At 35.5% G+C, this 17,905-nt stretch overlaps 1 protein-coding gene across 1 annotated transcript in view; it reads right to left on the bottom strand.

The window, feature by feature from the left end:
* The window catches only part of LOC123553790 (NXPE family member 1-like), a 50,285-nt gene extending 33,270 nt beyond the window's left edge, over positions 1-17,015 (bottom strand). Inside the window, exon 1 of the mRNA XM_045343435.2 lies at positions 16,690-17,015. Within this exon, the coding sequence (XP_045199370.2) occupies positions 16,690-16,779 (90 nt within the window). The 5' untranslated portion in view covers positions 16,780-17,015. The remainder of the gene's footprint in view (positions 1-16,689) is intronic.
* Positions 17,016-17,905: the final 890 nt, after the last annotated feature.

Below are 17,905 nucleotides of genomic sequence, written 5' to 3'. Positions count from 1 at the left end.
TTACTGATGTAAACAGAACAGTTCGAGTTGGAATTCCTGGCAGAGGTAAGGGTGTTTTCAATGTTTATTTCTAATATATTCCGAATGTAAATAGTGTTCTAGTAGTATCAGTATTGTAGGTTATGAATTTGTCGTAGCTAAATTGTTAGTGATTTCCATTCTAAATGTTTCTCTGTGAAGAAAGATGGGGGTTGTCCGAAAACCCTACTTCCCTTACATTCTCGCCCACTTAAGGATGTACGATCGATTTTTTTCTAACGTTAAGAATTTTTTCATACTCTGTGAGCTTGAAGAACATTAGTTTTCAAGACAAACAAGAGAAGAAAAAACATAGGTCACCGAACTCGTTTTAATTTTATAGGGCATTTTCTACACCCACTGTTTAAGCATTTCCGAAATTTTGTAAAATTGAAAAAATGGTGGTACTTTATAAAACATATAATATCCCATCTAATGTTATAGGGATTTCCTGTCTTACAGGTTAATATGAATACAAGGTGATGTCAATATTATATAAGCATAAATGTCACTAACAAATCTCTTTCACTTTTATATGTTGACATGATTACCCCACCCACTTTATTTTCAATGGAAAAAATGTATTTAGATCTACAACAAAAATTTCTGACGGTAAGATTTTAAAAATATTTTGCAGCTTTAATGACACACAAAAATGCTTTAAAATGGAAAGAAAAAAGTAGGGGTCATCGTGCATCTAAGAGATTTATTAAGAAAAACTAAAAAAACTGGTGAATTTTGATATTTTGTGTTCTTTTTTATTTAATTTATATTTTCTAGATAAAATAAAGTGATACCTTGAAAATGTTTATTTCAGTTATAGCTTATCATTATATATATCAGTCAGGAAAATATCAAAACCAAACCTGATCTACTTCCATAGATATTCAAAATTACCTACCCCTACCCCGTTGTAAAACTTACGTCAATTTTATGCAAATGCCAGCCAAAAATAAGGGTGAAAATTTTTTTTTCGCAAAAAGCAGAATCTATTTGCTTAAATGGTATTTTATTAGCCATATTTTAATGATTTAGCATTAATTTTCGGCAAAACTTTTGTTGGAAAGCAATATTTGAAGAAACATTTTTCAAAATGGCGGATATCCTGAAAAAAAAACACTCGTACATCCTTATAAGAAATTTAAACGTAGGTTAAATTTTATCTATTTGTCACCAGTGTTATTTTTATTCTGAACTTTGCTGTTTCAGGATCCTGAGTGGTAGTGAACTAATCTTTTGTAGATAGATGGAAGTACCAAGTTTTGTTGGAATGAGCATAGATGCCAGCTCTCTGTCCTGATTTTTAGTAATGAAATTGACAAGAACTTTATAGTTAAGGAAGCGACGTTTCGCTGATTCAGTTGGCTGATGTACAGGAGCTGATCCAGGGAGAAGAAGGAAATTGTATGTGTCATAGATCAAATCTGAACTTGTTGTCGGCATACCATCAGCTCCTTCATCCAGTTTCATTACAGCTGCTACAAAGTTCAACCGTTTTGTTTGAGAGTCCTTCGATTTCCAGTTCACTGGTGGCCATCTGAGAGTGGCGTTAGTAGTTGAATTGGTAAGTTTTACAGGATCTGAGATTTTGGACCAGTCCCTTGGTGCTGGACAAGTTAGTGGCATAGCTCCCCATTTCAGTTGTTCAACTGCCTGTACTGCTAGTTTTGAAACTTTACTAATACTTCCAATTTCAAACTCAGTCATACAAAAGTGTTTAGCAAAAGCCTGGCTTGGTTCATAGTATTCGGCACCAAGAATTCTTATAGCATGTTTTAAATATAGTTCTGGATCTCTACCATTGATGTCAGCCATCTTAGTGGGAGACTGATTAAGGAGAGCTATGAATAAATCATCATCATGTGTAAATGGACATCATTTTTACTAAAATAGTCAATATCTTCAGGTGGTTGAATCATTTTAGGTCTTGTTGGAGAGTACTGGTTGACTGAGTCAATAGCAGACTGAGACGACTGACGAAAAGTGAAGAAGTCGGAAACATTCCAGATGTAGGTCTAGCAGGTGACAGTAGAGTAGCTGTATAAGCAGGATATGGAAAAGCATTGAATAATGGCTTGATGGACTCGACAGAATTGTTGCACAGTTAGATTTGTATAGGGGCTTGGTACATGGAATAGTATCTTGTATAGGTGTTCCAATAGCTTATAGCCATCCTGCTTCCCACTGAGGTAAGGAATTTGTTGCATCTTTCAGACTAGGAATGATGGTTCTCACAGCAAGCATTGCCTGAGTTGCTGATGGACTATCCATATGTGCAGGTTTCACATGTCCTACATAATCATAAGGGTGAAGAGACAAATAAAACGCATTTCCTTCGAAGAAAAAGTTATCTAGCAACCCTAGGCTGACAATTGGGTGTTTGGTATTAATATGTTTCTTTAGGTCATTTATGCGACCAAGAGTAACTTGTTTTGGTTTACAGTAAACACAGATCACTGAGAGGTGTTTGTGCTCCGCTGCAGCATGGTTTTTCAACATCTTTTTGGAGCTGCTGTAGTTGCCACATGTCCAACACTGATGAGTTATATCTGTAAATATTGTTTAATAAGATTGTCATATACACTCTAAACTGTTTATCGATAAACCACGGTTTGATAATGAATATGTCTTCTTTCAGCTAAGCGTCATCATTAGAAGATAATATGGAAACAACTGTCAGTGCTGTCAAATACCACCAAAGGTACTGTTTAGGTCAAACTGCACAAGTGAAATGCTTAGAATTTTAGATTTCTGCTATATGATTCCAGCATAAACCTTGAGCAAGTTTCCAATAGCACAAATTGGCTGGCCAGACCTATTTTGCTATATACCCACAGACTCTTAAATACAGTACTGTGATACACATCAACATGTACAGTAATCTCAATATAACTTACTTAGACCTGTCAGTTATATATTGAAAAAAAATGATGTCATACTAAGGAAATGCAATGTATTACTTTATGTCTGCATTATTTAAAACATTGTAATATATCCATTAGTTATTTTATATATGTATCAATTGATAAATATTTGTGTCTGGTGCTCCAAATTCATAACATCAAACTAAACTGTTTAACTATTTGTCAGTTATAACGGCACAGTACATGTTTATTTAATTTTCCTGGATTTTCACTCTTATGTAACAGGGCAAGGTATTTCCATTACTTGTGCAATTTGTCTACATGAAATACCTTTCCTTTTGATTTAGCTGACTGTCATCATTACTTGAGGCAGATACTTGTCCCACTGTTTTTGATTTTTACCACAGTACATGGATATCATATCGGAAATGCATCGCATCATTTTTTCACTTAACCATTGCTTTGCTGTCTCGCAATTGAGGTTTTAATTTTGCTTATTTGAAGAACCTCGCATACTTGTTTGAAAAGAGAACTGCTGAAGCTTGTTCCACAGTCGGAAAGTAAAGTCATTGGTGTACCAAATCTCACAACGAAATTGTTCACAAAAGCTTCAGCAACTGTTGATCGCTTCTTGATCGGGGATAGGCACTGCTTCACACCATTTTGTAAAACAGTCATTAAGGGGACGCATACTTTGAAATTAGAAAAAAGTGGGTGGGGTATGATAAAATTTACCTGCAAAAAGTACAAGATTTTGGTACATGAAATGGATACTGTTTCAAATGTTATAAGTACACAAAGGATTGCTCGCTAAAATAACAAGGGGGTCATGATGACCCTGGATCGCTCACCAGAGTAATATGTTTCAAATGTCAAACTGATGATTTTTAGAAAATTTTTGGAAAATTTTCCGATGTACAATCAAGTAACCCCTGGGGCGGGGCCAATTTTACCCCGGGGGTCATGATTTGAAAAAAGTTTGTACAAGTCGACTAGGCAATGTTACACATCGAATATCTAAGATCTAGGCCTTCTGGTTTATTTTAAGCAAATTAATGAAGATTTCCCTATAAACAATAAAGTAACCCCTGGGGCTGGGTCAATTTGACTCTGAGGGGGTCAAGATTGAACAAATTTTGTAAAGGTCCACTAGGCAATGCTACATGTCGAATATCTAAGCTCTAGGCCTTCTGGTTTATTTTTAGAAAATATTGAAGATTTTTCTATCTACAATCAAGTAACCCCATGGGGCGGGGCCAATTTGATCCCGAGGGTCATGATTTGAAGAAATTTTGTAGAGGTCTACTAGGCATTGCTACACGTCAAATATCTAAGATCTAGGCCTTCTGGTTTATTTTTAGAAATTTTTTGAAGATTTTCCTATGTAAAATCAAGTGACCCCTGGGGCGGGGTCAATTTTGACCCTGGGGTCATGATTTGAATAAATGTTGTAGAGGTCCACTAGGCAATGCTACAAGTGAAATATCTAAGACCTAGGCCTTCTGGTTTATTTTAAGAAAATTTTTGAAGATTTTCATATGTAAAATCAAGCGACCCCTAGGGCGGGGTCATGATTTGAACAACTTTAGTAGAGGTCCATTAGGCAATGCCACATGTCAAATATCTAAGCTCTAGGGCTTCTGCTTTTTGAGAAGAAGATTTTTTAAGGTTTTCCTATGTAAAATCAAGTGACCCCTGGGACAGGGTCAATTTTGACCCCGGGGGTCTGATTTGAATAAATTTTGTAGAGATCCGCTAGGCAATGCTACCTGTGAAATATCTAAGACCTAGGCCTTCTGCTTTATTAGCTCACCTGAGCACAAAGTGCTCAGGGTGAGGTATTGTGATCGCTCACCGTCCGGCGTCCGTCCGTCCGTCCGTCCGTCCGTTGTACGTCCGTCCGTTGTACGTCCGTCCACACTTTCCTTTAAACAACATCTCCTCCTAAACCAACAGGCCAATTTTGATGAAACTTCACAGGGATGTTCCTTGGATGGCCCCCTTTCAAAATTGTTCAAAGAATTGAATTCCATGCAGAACACTGGTTGCCATGGCAACCGAAAGGAATAACTTTAGAAATCTTCTTCTCAAAAACCAGAAGCCCTAGAGCTTAGATATTTGGTGTGAAGCATTGCCTAGTGGACCTCTACCAAGTTTGTTCAAATCATGACCCCGGGGTCAAAACTGACCCCGCCCCAGGGGTCACTTGATTTTACATAAGAAAATCTTAAAAAATCTTCTTCTCAAAAACCAGAAGCCTTAGAGCTTAGATATTTGACATGTAGCATTGCCTAGTGGACCTCTACTAAAATTGTTCAAATCATGACCCCGGGGTCAAAATTGACCCCTCCCCAGGGGTCACTTGATTTTACATAGGAAAATCTTCAAAAAATTTCTAAAAATAAACCAGAAGGCCTAGAGCTTAGATATTTCACATGTAGCATTGCCTAGTGGACCTCTACAAAATTTGTTCAAATCATGGTCCCCGGGGTCAAAATTGACCCCGCCCCAGGGGTCACTTGATTTTACATAGGAAAATATTTAAAAAATCTTCTTCTCAAAAACCAGAAGCCCTAGAGCTTAGATATTTGACATGTAGCATTGCCTATTGGACCTCTACTAAAGTTGTTCAAATTATGACCCGGGGGTCAAAATTGACCCCGCCCTAGGGGTCACTTGACTTTACATAGGAAAATCTTCAAAAGTTTTCTAAAAATAAACCAGAAGGCCTAGAGCTTAGATATTTCACATGTAGCATTACCTAGTGGACCTCTACAAAATTTGTTCATATCATGACCCCCTGGGTCAAAATTGACCCCGCCCCAGGGGTCACTTGATTTTACATAGGAAAATCTTCAAAATTTTTCTAAAAATAAACTAGAAGGCCTAGAGACTAGATATTTGACATGTAGCATTGCCTAGTGGACCTCTACAAAATTTGTTCAAACCTTGTCCCCCGGGGTCAAAATTGACTCCGCCCTAGGGGTCACTTGATTTTACACAGGAAAATCTTAAAAAAAAATTCTAAAAATAAACCAGAAGGCCTAGATCTTAGATATTTGACATGTAGCATTGCCTATTAGACTTTTGCAAAGTTTATTCAAATCATGACCCCTGGGGTCAAATTGACCATGCCCCATGGGGTTACTTGATTGTACATAGAAAAATCTTCAAAATTTTCTAAAAATAAACCAGAAGAGCTTAGATATTTGACATGTAGCATTGCCTAGTGGACCTCTACAAAAAGTTTTCAAATCTTGTTTTTAAAGTTACTTAAAGAAAATTTCAACTATATTTTCTCATAATTCTTTTGATTGATTTCTATTATGATCTTTTGACCTTGAAGACTTGTCCTTAAGTGCAATGATAACAGGTGAGCGATATAGGGCCATCATGGCCCTCTTGTTTTTAGAAATATTTTGAAGATTTTCCTATGTAAAATCAAGTGACCCCTGGGGCGGGGTCAATTTTGACCCAGGGGTCATGATTTGAACAACTTTAGTAGAGGTCCATTAGGCAATGCCACATTTTCGAGAAGAAGATTTTTTAAGATTTTTCTATGTAAAATCAAGTGACCCCTTGGGCGGGGTCAATTTTGACCCCGGGGTCATGATTTGAAAAACTTTGGTAGAGGTCTACTAGGCAATGCTTTACACCAAATATCTAAGCTCTAGGGCTTCTGGTTTTTGAGAAGAAGATTTTTAAAGTTTTTCCTTTCGGTTGCCATGGCAACCAGAGTTCTGCATGGAATTCAATTCTTTGAACAATTTTTAGAAAAGACCATCCAAGGAACATCTCTGTGAAGTTTCATCAAAATTGGCCTGTTGGTTTAGGAGGAGATGTTGTTTAAAGGAAAGTGTGGACGGACGGACGGACGACGGACGGACGGACGGACGGACGCCGGACGGTGAGCGATCACAATAGCTCACCCTGAGCACTTTGTGCTCTGGTGAGCTAAAAATGAGAAAAACTGAAACAAAAAAGTTATTGTTGAATTACATAAGACTTATTGTGTACATTCAAAGTCAACAATTAATACTTTTTTGTGCGAAAATAATAGTGCTTCACCTTGTCCAAACATTTATCAATCTCCTACAGATTCTAATTTAAAGAAAGAATGTGAAATAAGTTCACTGTCTTGCTTTTCATTTCGCATATGTAAGCTAAAACACATTATTTAGTTTGTTTACAAAGTAGTGCATAAGAAAAGATACGGTGGTCAAGGAATGCCACATTCCAAAACTTAAAGAGTATATTCCCCTTAATACATTAAACATTTATCATTACAGAAGTCTAGTGGCTTACAATAAGGGCCTAGAAATGTTGCCATTATTAATTTTTAACTTGGTATTCATGAACTACAATGCACTTAAATATCAAAACACATTCAACAAACTTTTGAAAATGTATTGTCTTAAAAACCCTAAAATAAGGTATGGAATTTGGTTGAGAGATCCAATCAATGTGTATATGTGCAAAAGTAACATTCTAACATTGTTTACAAAACTTACTAATACACAGCAGGAATGTCAATGATCAAAACTGGACGAATATACAGTTATCCTCACTTTAATGTAAATTATAATTTGTCCTTGAATTCTCCACCATACTTTTCATAACTGTGTTTGCACGAGTTGCACGAGAATGCTGTCATTCACGTAAATAAACGGGGTCAAATAAGTTGTAAATGCAATATCATCTAAACGTAATTAATGGATTATGCAGTTCAAGATAAACTTTATCTCATAACGTAACGAACTTGTATAATGTTGTAACAACAACTATACTTACACTGATTTAAGTAGCAATCGGTTTATAAGTGACTTTATTGATTCATTTTGTATTTTGTTATTGTTGTCAAAAAGTATTACGGAAGTGCCTCACAACGGAAGCGGAAACCAGTTTGATACGCAAAGTAGTCCACTGTAAGTAATATTTTTTGATAAATGTCCACAGAAATTAATAATTTTCTAATATTGAAGACGAATATCTGAATAGGATTCATTATTTGATAAGAAATTATAATCATCGACATGTTTTTTTTAAAAATCGTACACATGCTGACACCTAAGTTGTCTCCCGTTGTTTATTAGAGTTACCTTTCGTCCGGCGCAGTAATACATTTGCAGTGAATCGCCGAGAAGTCGTGGGAAAATTAAAAACCATGTAAATAAACTAAAATTAACCACCTTTTCAAGATGAATTTCAAGTGATCGACATTATGCATTTAACCCGCCTGACCTGTGTAGCATCTTAGATATCTCTTCTAAGGTATTCATTGTGTAGAATGTCATGTTATGCCCTTGCAATGCTAATCCCACTCTGATTTTTTTGTTTACATTTTTTATCAATGAGAAATATGGCGTCCATCCCGAGCTGAAATGACGTGGCGTTAAATATTTACATGTTTAAGCAAACCTGGTGTGTTAGAAAGAAAAATTCATCCCTTCAACATTATTTGGAACCCTGTTATTGTAAAAAACCTGTTTTTTCCTTATACAAAAGCTTAATATTTTGTGTTGAATGTACTTTCACAAAGACCTCTGTTTTCCTATTATATTCATAGTACCGCATCCTTATCCACAAAGTACTGAATATTACAGGTGTCCATCAGTATTATATCAGTTTAGGAATATGTTTTTTATTTTCCCACCATCGATTTCTTGAATATGCACCCCTTCCGCATTTCTGTATGAACTGTGAATGTAGCAATATGCGTCCCCTTAATAACAAGAACATAACGATTTCCATTTTCTGAGAGTGGCAAATGACCCAAAATGTCTATTGAAACCAGTTCCATGGGTTCTCCTCCAAAATTCTGACCAGGGGTGGGGGGAGGTGGGCGGGGTTCGGATAGCTTTATTTTGTTTCCGAGATGAACACAAGTCACAATTCCTGATATAGTTTTTTATGGTTTCATTCATTTCTGGCCGGTAAAAGGTTTGTATTATCCGTCTTAACATTTTCTCAGAACTAAGGTGTGCTGCTGAAGGAATGTCATGGAAATAGTGCATGATGTCATTCTGAAGGGATTTAGGAACAATAAGTTGCAAGGTTACATTGTCATTTTCTATCCATTTTCTAAACAGCATACCATTTTTACACTCCAGTCTACCGCACATTGACCAAAGTTTTTTCATGATGGACGAATTGACAGATATGTATTTCCATCTCCTTTGCAGCAAGAATAATACTTCATCTGCTAGTTGCTGCATATGGATTTCCGATGGAAATCAACCGTCAATCAGGAACTGTCTATTTGCTGGATTGTTTATCATTCCTCTGGTAACAACAGTTACTCTTACTTGTCCATGATTTTTCTCTGGCTTTTCAGATTCTAAGTTTGAGAGTTCAGTAGTGACAGTGGAAGCTGACATCTCATGATCAGAAGACTGGGTCTAGGAGAATACAATGTCATCAAAAGGCAGTTCATGTATAAAAGCAATACTGTTTTCACAACCAGTACTAGCATCACTCGCAAGTGTGTCACTGACCGTGTAATTGTTAAGTTCCTGCTTGCCACAGACACGACATAAGAGTCTGCTAACAAAATCTGCATTCTATGTTGTGAACCAGGACGGTGCTTAATTTCTATGTCATATGTCTCTACAAGTTGCAGCCATCTTGCAATTTGACCAGAAGGGTTTTTCAACGATTTCAGCCAACTTACTGCAGAGTAATCTGTTCTTAGAATTACTTTTTGCCCTAGTAAGTAACGGTGAAAATGTTTTAGAGCAACAATAACTGCCAATAATTCTTTGCGCATGGTGCAGTAGCTTAATTCATGCTTATTCATTGTCTTACTGTAATAACCTAACATACGCTCATTTCCTTGCTGCATTTGTGACAAAACTGCATCAGAAGCATAGTCTGAACTGTCAGTATCTAGTATCATTTTTTCATCAGAAATGGGGTAAGCTAGCATTGGTGCTGATATCAGATAAGTCTTCAGACTTTGAAATGACTCTTCAGCCTCATTTGTCCATTTAGACCTGTTACTTTTCTGTGTTAGCCTATACAGTGGCTTGGCAATTTGACCAAAGTCTTTGACAAACTTAGAGTAGTATGACGCTAACCCGAGAAAGCTTTTAACAGCTTTCCTTGACGCAGGCCTTGGCCAGTGGAAATTTTGTGGGGTCAGTCTGAATTCCCATTTCACTGACAATATGTCCTAAAAATGCACATGACTTTTGTAAAAACAGGCATTTTGCAGGTTTTAATTTAAGTTTGCGTCACTTAATCTCTGAAAGATATGCTCATGCCTGTCCAATTGTTCTTCAAATGTTTTGCTTGGACAGATGATATCATCCATGAACAGACAAAGTTCTTGATACTGCAGACCATTAAAAACATCTGTCATTAGGCGGGAAAATTCTGCATGTGCGGCTGATAAGCCCAATGGTAGTTTAGTGTATTGGAAAAATCCGAGACTTGTAGAAAATGCCGTTTTTTCTCTATCTTCAAGAGCTATACTCATTTGATGAAATCCCATGTTCAAGTCCATGGTAGAGAACCAGCTGTTGTTTGCCAAACTGTCTAGACATTGACCAATGTCTGGTAGAGGGAACGCATCACGTTTACAGAGCGCACTGACGGCCCTAAAATCAGCATATAGCCTGTAGTCTCCCGACTTTTTACGTACTTACACCGTGTTGCTACTCCAGGGTGAAATGGTTGGCTCAATTATACCATGATCTAAAAGTTTCTGGACTCTCCTCTCTCAGCATCACGTTGAGCTAAGCGGACCTTACGCATAATTATGTTGTTTGACAGGTTTAGCCCCTTGTGTATCAATGTGATGTTGTACGCGATAAGTGAACCCAAGATTGAAGATTTGGCAAATACTGACTGATATTTTATCAAAAAAGCTTTGAAAGCAGTCTTATGTTCATCATTCAGATGTTTGGAACTTCTTTTAAAACAGTCAACCAAATGTTCAGGAAGATCTGCGCTTTCTGCAATAGAAATGTTTCTACAAAAATTAATATTGTTATTGGAACTTTCTAACGGAGAACAAGTGTCATTAACATCAACAAAAGTACAGGAACCGATAATTGTCTCAGGCTTCAAATCTTTGGTGTCAAACACTCCTTGGATAACAGTGAAATGTCTGTCAAAAGTTTCTGGAATGCATTCAACTAAAATGTTTTGAGAAGTTAATTCCTAGTTTCTTATGTCTATTATTACCCATGTGCTTGTATTTGGAGCTATCTTGTACTTTTCTGACATAGTTATTCTACAGACTCGATTTAGACCCTTTCCTTTATGTAAGTATACGATACCAGTTTTCAGAACGAGACGGAAATTTTCATAGACAATATTTCTTACATGTTCACACAGACAGTCCTGACCCAAAATACAGTCAGTATCAATGTCACATACTAACATAGGAATTTCAAATGTAAGATCATTGTCAAATTTAACTAAGAATGATGATTTCCCTGTAACTTTCCCATTTACATCAGCGATATTATGGCTTACAGTTTCAAGCAGGGTCTTGATTTCCAAGATGTTGTATTGATAGTGAGATAGAATTGACAGAGTGGACCCACTGTCTATTAAGCATTCCATTTCCGAATTTTGTAAAGAAATACATGCAAAGAAGCTATTGTCTGATTTTCTACTGTCAGTTACGCTGTTTTTATCCAAGCAGTGGGCCTGCTGGTGTTGTTCAGGCCTTGAAGCCTACATCATCCCTCGGCTTACTGGGCCGATGGTTCCCAGTTTTCCTGCACAGTTGAACGAGTGCCTTGAAGTAGGGAGCAGTTACGACGAATATGTGATGTTGAATTGCAGTTGTAACAGCGCCTCGCTGAACTCTGTCTGTTTCCTTCCTTTGCTGGCTGAGATTTCGTGGTTCCTGTCTGCGATTCTTCTAGTCGATCTATTCTGTCTAGGATTTGGGTAAGAGAAGATTTGACATCCTCCTCGTATGAACTTTTGTCCTCCTGAACTACTCTTTCTCTCCTTTTCGCAGCATTCTGGCCAGAAATTCCCTCATAGGTTTCAATTATCTCTGTAACTTGGGCGACTGAATGACAATTTTCAGCGATACATTTGTACTTAAGATCTTGTCCAAGAGCCCTATAAATGGTATGTAATGTCATTGATTCTCGGACAGTCATGTCCATGTTTGGATATGCCTTTCTAACAGTCTGTGAAATTACATCCACAAACTGTGAAGCACTTTCTCCAGGCTGTCTTGTTCTTGATTCTAACATGGACAGCCATTTTGACCTCTGACTGCTGCAGCCGAACCGCTGTCCTAACCTGGTATTTATGTTACTTAAGTTGTTTTGTTTTGTTTTTTTCTCAAAAAAAATGTCTACATTTACAATTAAAAATGACTGATCGTATTTTTGTGTCCTTTTTGGTAGTTTTAATCTTTGGGTTATTCAGAAATGTCAACAAAGTTCCAGCGTTCTTTTACTCCAGTTTTCTGACACCATTTGTGAGCTTTTGGTCTACAGCTCCTTTATAATATAAGCATGAAATAATAGGAGTAATAACACTTTATTAACATGAGCACCAGACAGTACTTAAATATGTCCAAGTTACATAATATTAATTGTTACCTGTTTTTCACGACCTTTGTTCAGTGATGACCAAAAAGTAGAATGGCTGGATCACTGGCTGTCACAAATTTATAGTTTCTGAAGTTGCCAGGACCAGCAAAATGAACCAATCAGAACCCTGCATTAATCCAGGGAGTCAGGCAGAAATTTACAATTCCTGGAAGCAAAATAGCCATATTGCCAGGACAATGTCATAAAAATCAGATTTTCAACTACAGTTATGGCTATAAAGCAAAATTAACTTAATAAAAAGGTTAATTACAACATATTCCTGAATAACACTACTTGCAATAATTTGTTACTCTTATGAAAGGTTATTAGCAGTTGAAAGTTCCTAGTGGACAGGATTTGCATTTTACCGCCTGGAAATCTTGAAGGTCAAACAGGTGAATGATATTACTCAAAATTACAGAAAAACAGACACTATAAAAGTGTAATTTACATATTCCTAAGACAGAATGAAACTTATTCATCCTTCGCATACAATAGGCAGTCACTTATAAGCTGTCTCTGACTTAAGATTAGGATTTAAATGCAGAAATCAAGGGAGACAAATCCTAAGAACAGTAATAAACTGCCAGGATCAGATTGGAGATATTCAATTGAGAATTTCAACAAAAAATGTAATATCTTATGTCTGTATATTGTATCCTATAGCTATTAATGTCCTATAAATGTCCATTAAGCAAAATATACACAGTCATTTTCCTATAATAAGTGTTTTTACTGATGTAAACAGAACAGTTCGAGTTGGAATTCCTGGCAGAGGTAAGGGTGTTTTCAATGTTTATTCCTAATATATTCCGAATGTAAATAGTGTTCTAGTAGTATCAGTATTGTAGGTTATGAATTTGTCGTAGTTAAATTGTTTAGTGATTTCCATTCTAAATGTTTCTCTGTGAAGAAAGATGGGGGTTATCTGAAGCATTTATAAAAGTCCGAAAACCCTACTTCCCTTATAATACTTTATTTTTTTGTAGCGGACATGAGAGTTTCGAGTTTCTGTACAGTGGGTCATCTACAAAAATACGGCTAGAAGAATTTTCAACGCAACTGATAATATTTTAGACATACTAATAAAAAATGGTATTCGTCCTCTGTCAAATTCGTAGAACAGTTTCGGCACTTTCTTTCTTCTCTTGAGACATTTTCATGCCTACCTTTCTCTATTTCCAAATCATGAGACGACAAACGAAATTTACTTAGCGCAATTCTATATTTATTGATATTTGTAGTATTTAAATATTTTCTTGTTCAAATTCATGTTTAAATAAGCTATATGATGACAACCTGCTTGAATTATTTATATTTGAATACCAGCTTTGTTTGTACATGTCAAATATTTGTTGTTTTATAACTTGTAAATTAACACACATATTGTCTTGGTTTAGCCATATATTTGTCATTGCTATTTCGTCTAATGCGGATTTGACCATATACGCCGAATTTTTACCGTTATATCAAAGGTTATTGTTTGCATTTTCTTTTAACATAGTATAAATTTTCTTCAAAACAGTTGTCATCTGATTTTAATATTTTTATCCAATATTTAATCATTATTATTTTTCGGTGTATTCTCATCGGATATCTACCTAAATCTCCATACAAACCGTCTGAATTGGTGGATTTTCTAGCACAGAGTATTTTCCTTAGAAACTTACAGCGGACTTTTTCAATACATATTCCTTCACAATATCTATGAATTTCCGCGCCATTATTAAGGTATTGGACCCGTAGTAGAGTATCTCCTTTTTGAAGAGTATTCAATTCCTACCATAAACCTACTTTGACTGCAATTTTCATGGGGGCGTAGGTTCAAACCCCACTGGGACCAAATTTTTTTTCTCCATGTTTTCCTTTTTTCTAGTAAGTTTTTACTTCTTTCAACACTAATCATGGATGAATTGTACACAAGTGGAAAATTTTAACTTTATAAGCGATTTTTTTTTTTTTTTTTTTTTTTTTTTTTTTTTTTTTTTTTTTTGCTGTTTAATGTGATTTTACATCTGAATCAGTAGGGGTAGAGTTGGACATCTTAAAAAATACTGAGTTACGTGCGGTAAAAGTTCTCTATTTTGCCTTCATTCTTTAGACTACATATTGTTGAAGAAATGCAGGTAGGTTTTACTATTGCGCCAAGGTTATTTCTGAATGAAGTGAGCAAAATTCAAAACAGACCACAGGATTCGACCTTAATTTTTCAATGTTGGAGTTAGAATTTTGTCTCATTAAATCTGTTTACTTGAGGCACCCTAGACAAAAATGATCTTTACAGTTTTATTTTGTGTTTTATAATTGTTTAACAATAGTTTGATGTTTCTTTTATCAAAATTAATGCTGTAATGAATTTTCTGCAAACGTTTTAGATAGTGGCCATCACATTGAATTTTGTCTCTTCTTGAGCGTGAGGAAATACCATAAATTATACAACATTTATAAAAACCGGCACGGTAAAAGTTGTTTATTTGCAACACACTGTGAAACATTGTCAACTTTAAGAAAATACCAAGCAAATGCCATTGTTTAAACATTACTATTAGGGGTCCAATACCTTAAATAATATACATTGATCTTGTTAGGTATTTCAGTGACTTTTTAAGATAAAGGCTTTTCATCTCAGTGTTGTTATATTTTCTGGTCCTTCGGGATCATTGATTTCAACTCATTTAGATTTGAAGATTGAATACTGCTTAAGCCGGTGCTAGGGGGCGTGGGCAGTGTTGCATTTTCCGTTACTGCTCATGAACAGACTCAATCAAACCGAGTCTGCAATTTTCACTGTTTGCCTTGTTCTCGATGCTTCCGAGGGATCTACTTTCCAGATTTTATTTTCATTTCAAAAATGATGCAGATGTATTCATTAACATTATATCTTTCATAATAATACAGTATTTTACCATTTAAGTTGTTTTACAAAAAAATACAGCACTTTCAACTCTCGCCTCCAATAGTTCATAGGTCACTATTTTTCATAAAAAAAATGGTTAACTAATTAATTTCAGCGACAAATATTTTGATTCTTGTATTTTTTCTCTAACTATGTGTTTAGGTATTGAGCATGTCATGGTTTATCATTCCAAGAGTTAGCAGTTTCTCAGAAATTTTCATATAGACGAAGGAGGAATTATTGGAAGTGGCCACATTTTTGTAATTTTTAACTTATTTTGGATAAAAAGAATTTCTGCAAAGTTGTATCACCAAATTCAGAATATTATTAAGATTAATAAGCAAAGTGTTTTGGATGAATTTATTGATTCCTGACTGAGCTAAAGACACTTTCCACTTTAAAAACCATTGTTTACAATAGGGGTCAAGGTCAATGAAATACCTAATCTTGTACCTTTAATTCTAATTGATTAGATACTTAATTAAGGTATAGGTCCATGTTTCGGAGAAAAAAAGTTTGAATGTCATCAAATCATAGAAAAAGGCATTGTTTTACATGAAAATATAACAGCATATAAAACATTTATATTATTGTACAAAACAATTGTCAATTCATTCATATATGTATCGAATTCCGGAAAGGGACCACATGAAGGGGCCACCTTTAAAATCTCACCATTTTTAAAAAGCTGTTACATGTCTTTGTTTTGATTAATTTGCAACATAGTGCGAGAGTTTGAACTTTACACAACAAGGTAAAACATCGTTTTGACAATTGTTTACATTTATATCTTTACAAATGGCATTCGTATTTAAAGGAGGACAATTCATTTAGAATATTTTAAGTATCCAACTCCGTGGGACAGTACAGTAAAACATGTGCTGGACAAATAAATTGTGTGTCAATATGCTGTTCATTCGCTAAAAAAATCTGTTGTTACAATGCAAATAATGAATGCTGAGCAAGATGACTTTGTGTTCGAAACCAGTGACCATTTTCGAAGAAATACATTCCTAGATATTTAAAAGAGTTGACACTGTGAGACTTGAAGACGAGATCAAAACTGTTGGGTACATATAAATTGATATAAAATGTTATTTTTAAACGAAATTTTGCTTTGAAACTTAATTACTGACAGACTATATGTTATGGAAACACATGAGAAATAGTTGTTTTTACTACATTTTACGATGAAAATTGACTTAAATGATATTAACAATTACATTATATTAAGAAAATAATCTTCAAACAACAAGCCACATTATAAAACCATTCAAAACACAATAGATGTTTCTTATTCGGTTAAAATCCGTAAAATGAAACTGAATGAAGAAAAAAGACTTACATACAAACTCAAACATCGATGTCCGCACAAAATAGCAATAACTGTAATGCACAGAGAAACAACGATCTTCCATGAAGACATTCTATACATGCATTTTCAGGCTTCACAATGATGTACCTTAGAAACTAATTTATTCCAATGTTCGTATATAATTACATTAATGATGTAAAGCTCTGTCCATTCATTGCATAATATACTTTACAATTCGCTATACAGTTAATTGTTAGCTGTGCACAAAAGTATTTTCTTAATTCTCATACGACCATTAAATTTAAATTTTATATGGCCGGGTCATGTATGAACAATTTACAGCCTCAGGAGTTCAATAATTTATTTATCCTGCCACTATGCATTTATCAGGTCGATATCTGCCTGCGGTGTATATTTGAGGTTTATTCAGTCAATACAGGCAGTCTGTTACATTGATCTGTCTTAGCGAATAAAGATAATATGCGCAAGAGGCTCTCATACAGGTTTATACAGTCAATACAACTGACGGACTACTTTTTAGTATATGTGCTACAGGCAGTGTAAAAGGGGCCGAGAGTTCCAAGCCCAAACTTTTTATCATTTTACGAGGACAGCCACGGTCAAAAAAAAATTGGTTGTTTCTATCCAAGTAAATCTCAACGCCATTAAGGAGAAAACACTGACGAACTTCGATCTTAACATTTACAACTTATTAACTGCAAATGGCAAATACGCAACAAATGGAAATAACCAATCTTATTCTTAGGATAAAACCCGGTATACTGGGTACGGTACAATGCAAGGTATACCAACACTAATAAAACTATGGCGCAATACGAAATGGTACGGTGACGGTTTTTAAAGTCTGGGTGAATCGACATTTACTTTGTGTATTTTAGCGTTCACTCATTTTACAGTAATCGAACGATAATTTGATATTTGTAAACAAACTCAGTCGGCCGTATTATTTACGAGTTTAGGTAAATCACGTATCTATAGACGATATGGATTAGTAGCTCAAATTGAGAGTCGATGAACGAAGTACCGTAGTAGCGCAACGCGATAGGCCGCTAGGTATGACATCCGACGTCTGGAGTTCGATACTTGGTTGAAGTAAACGGGTATTTTTATTTTATTTTTTTCAGCATAGATACAATACCGGTTTTTCCGCTAGCTTTGAAAATAATACGGTCACACAGCATACACGGTTTTTTCGCGAACATCCATTTATACCGATGGAATGTAA

This window comes from Mercenaria mercenaria, chromosome 7, assembly GCF_021730395.1.
Source record: "Mercenaria mercenaria strain notata chromosome 7, MADL_Memer_1, whole genome shotgun sequence".
Taxonomy (NCBI): domain Eukaryota; kingdom Metazoa; phylum Mollusca; class Bivalvia; order Venerida; family Veneridae; genus Mercenaria; species Mercenaria mercenaria.
This window is presented reverse-complemented; position numbering and strand designations above follow the sequence as displayed.